The sequence below is a fragment of the Crocuta crocuta genome, unplaced genomic scaffold (assembly GCF_008692635.1).
Source record: "Crocuta crocuta isolate KB4526 unplaced genomic scaffold, BGI_CrCroc_1.0 scaffold145, whole genome shotgun sequence".
In the NCBI taxonomy this organism is placed as follows: domain Eukaryota; kingdom Metazoa; phylum Chordata; class Mammalia; order Carnivora; family Hyaenidae; genus Crocuta; species Crocuta crocuta.
Genome location: NW_027530857.1, coordinates 688,974 through 692,471, shown reverse-complemented (window position 1 = coordinate 692,471; position 3,498 = coordinate 688,974). Strand labels below are relative to the sequence as shown.

The 3,498-nt window shown below is 47.1% G+C and overlaps 1 protein-coding gene across 1 annotated transcript in view; it reads left to right on the top strand.

The window, feature by feature from the left end:
- The first annotated feature begins 3,282 nt into the window (after positions 1 to 3,282).
- The window catches only part of MRS2 (magnesium transporter MRS2), a 34,309-nt gene continuing 34,093 nt past the window's right edge, over positions 3,283 to 3,498 (top strand). Inside the window, exon 1 of the mRNA XM_077769561.1 lies at positions 3,283 to 3,498. This exon is cut by the window's right edge and continues 71 nt beyond it. Coding sequence (XP_077625687.1) covers positions 3,380 to 3,498 — 119 coding nt within the window. The 5' untranslated portion in view covers positions 3,283 to 3,379.

The window sequence follows — 3,498 nt, the reverse complement described above, 5'->3', positions numbered from 1 at the left end:
GGGTTGGCGGAGCTGTCCAGAATCTCTATCCACACCAAAACTTCTTGTTTGCCTCCAGGCCCAACAAGGAGAGAGGTACCAAGCCTTTTCTTTGAATGAAGATTGCAGCAGCAGTGATTAGTATATGGGGTCTGATACTGCAAATTACTGAACTGAAGTTAGTATATGGAGTGGACTTTTCAATTACTGAATTGATAATAGAGTGAACATAGGACGGGAAGACCAGAAGAGACATAGAACCTACCCAAGTTTTCAAGAGGCTGGAGAAGGACTAGCCCCACTCAGCAGGACTGGAGGGACAAAAATAAAGTGGCTTCTAGGATTACACCCCTGAAAGCTATGTGTTCCAAGCTTTAAGTCATAGAGGTTTCAGATGATCAGTTACATAAACCAGGCTGGGTAGAGAAGGAAGAAGGGGCAACGAGGCTCTGATGGGAGAATATAGTTGTTGCTCCAGACGCTAGTGTCAGAGAGTGTGGTACTGGTATGATTTTCCTGACATCAAACATTTCTAGGTGAAAATCACAATCCAGAATGTGAGGCTGGGATGAGGTAACCGACCTGCTTTGGAACTCAAGAGATGAGAAAAGAGATGAAAGAAACTGAAGGCGGGCGCCTGGGTGGCTCAGTCAGTCACACGTCCGACTCTGGATATCAGCTCAGGTCATGATCTCACGGTTCTCGAGTTTGAGCCCTACGCTGACAGCGTGGAGCTTGCTTGGGATTCTTGCTCTCTCCCTCTCTCTTTATCTCTACCCCTTCCCTGCTTGCTCACTCTCTTTCTTTCTCTCTCAAAGTAAATAAACTTAAAAAAACTTAAGGCTAAATTGTTATACAGGTGCAGAAGTCCTCTGGGAGCCTGTCATGGCTTGGGCTGAATAGGAAGATGAGTATTCAGACCCCAATCCCCACCGCTATGGAAACCACTGCTGTCAAGATCCCCAGGAAACGCCAGTGTCACTTCTAACATAAGCAGTTCCCATTTCTCGTCTTACTTGGCAGTAGCGTCTGACATACTAGAGCCCTTCCTCTTTCTTGAAACACTTTCTTCGCTTTGCTTCAAGGATTCCACTCTCTGCTTTTACTCCTTCCTGGCCACCCCTTCTCATAGTCTTCTGCTGGATCCATCTCTTGTTTTTAGTGATTAAATGCTGGAGGATCTAGGGCTCAATCATGGGAATTTTTCTCTTTGCCAGCTCACTTCCTAAGAGATCATACCCAGTCTTATGGCTTTAAATACCTCTCTATAGCTCCCAACATATATGTTAGCACCAACATCTCCCCCAAACTCCAGACTACTGACTTGATATCAATGCTTAGATATTTTAGATGTAGCATATCCAGAACCAAACACAACGCCATAACCTGATCTCCATCAAATTTGTTCCGCTCTAAAACTCCCTCTCACTAGATGGCGCCATAGTTGCCCAGTTGTTTAGGGGAAAAAAATTGTAGTAAACTTCTATGCCTCTTTACTTACATCCCATCTGCAAATCTCGTCAACTAGGTCTTCAATATATAGGACTAAGCTCACCCTGTCTCCCCCTCTCCATTTTGGCACAAACCATCATCACTATCTCTCTGCCTCCACACTTGTCTCTCTGTAATCTCCTCTCCACACACAACCATCCATTTAAACACACCTCAGATCCTTATCTCTCTGCTCACTGCAGCCTCCCTATGGCTCCTACCTTCTCAGATTAAATTCCAGACCTTTGACATGAATTGCAAGGCGATGTGTCTGGCTATTTCCCAGAGCTTTCCTAAGGCTTTGCGAGGCTTTCTTAAACAAAGCTCTCTCTCGTTGAGCTGGAGGTAAAGTTTTTAAAAGAGAATGATCACATATTGTCTCAAAGAAAGGCCTCCGACGGCGTGTATTTGGAAGAAGTATTTCATCACTGAAGCACTTAGTAAAATGAAAAATCTATGAAGTACGTTCTTTCTAGATTTTAATGCTTGATGTTATCCTTTGCTCTCAATGCTAAAGTCAAACATCCTCTCTTCTGTTAAGTCTTCTGTCTACTGGCTTCCTAATTCAGCTTCATTCCCAATACCCTACAGAAAAAAAAGTTCTCTATTGTTCTGTGTTTATACACAGTGATTGGGAATCTGTGAAGCTTATGTCTGTCTTGCATTACTACTCTGGAAGGCACAAGTCTACTAAATCACACTTTAAAATATGCATATATAAACTGGTGGCTCAGTCTGGTGAACTTCTGACTCTTGATATCTGCTTAGGTCCTGATCTCCCAGTGGTGAGTTCAAGCCCCAAGTGGGGCTCCTGGCTGGGCCTGGGGCCTGCTTGGATTCTCTTTCTCTCTGCTCAGTCCCTGCCTGCACACATGCATGCTCCCTCAAAATAAACTTTAAAAAATAAATAAAAATAAAAACATACACATATACTGTATTTAATCACCCCTAAAACCCGCTTTTTTAATAAAGACTGAAATTGGGGGACACCTGAGTGGCTCAGTCGGTTAAGTCTTGGACTCTTGATTTCAGCTCAGGTCATGATCTCATCATTCATGGGATGGAGCCCCATGTAGGACTCTTCACTGACAGTGCGGAGCCTGCTTGGGATTCTCTCTCTCTCTGACCCTCTCCCACTGGCTAGCCTGGGCATGTGCATGTACTCTCTCTCTCAAAATGAAAATATTAAAAAAAAAAAAAACTGAAATTGGAATGAGTCTTGAAATGATAGAAAGCATAATTTATCAACATTTTTTTCTTTCTTGCTGGTACATAAAATAATGCCACCTTGAAATTGAGACCGTCTTACAGTTGATTAAAACCCGAGTGTAAATTTTGTGGGGTTATGTGCCTCAATCTTCGCTCGCAGAAGTTTAGTCCATCATTCCATAGGACAGTTGTTTCTGCTACAATACATTCAAATATAAATTGAGTCAGGAACGGGGCGGAACTCCTCCCTTCCAAATTGCACATCTGATCCTAGGTATGAAGATACTCCTGAAACGGCAAAGCACTATGGGCGTGTGTTTCTTTACATTTAAAGATCACCAATCGCTAGGAACGAGCCACCCTTCACTCGCCAGCCTGACCTCTGCAAGGTCACGGGGGTAGGGCGTGGGCTCGGCAGCTGGGGCGGCGCAGGTAAGCGCGCCCCGCCTCCCACCCCCCTCGACTTTCCAGGTATGGGACGCGAACTCTGATTGGCCAAGGGGCTCCAGGAGCCAGCCCTTAGGCACCTTCCGAGCATGCGCGGGATGGGAGACGCAGGCGCGGCGCTCTCCGCGCATGCCCCGTACGCAGCCGTTGCTCTTTAAGGCGCTCGCGCAGGGTCGCGTGTAGCCGGCCGCCCTGCCACCGTCCGGCATGAAGGGCTGTGGGGTCGCTGTCACCTGCTGCCCGCTCCTGCGCCATGGAACGCCTGCGGAGCCTGAGCCGGCTCCTGCCCCGGCGCACGCTGTGTGCTCTGGCCCAGGGCCTGACTCCCGGGGCGCACCCCGTTGCCGCCTGCGGCCGCGCGGCCCAAGCGCC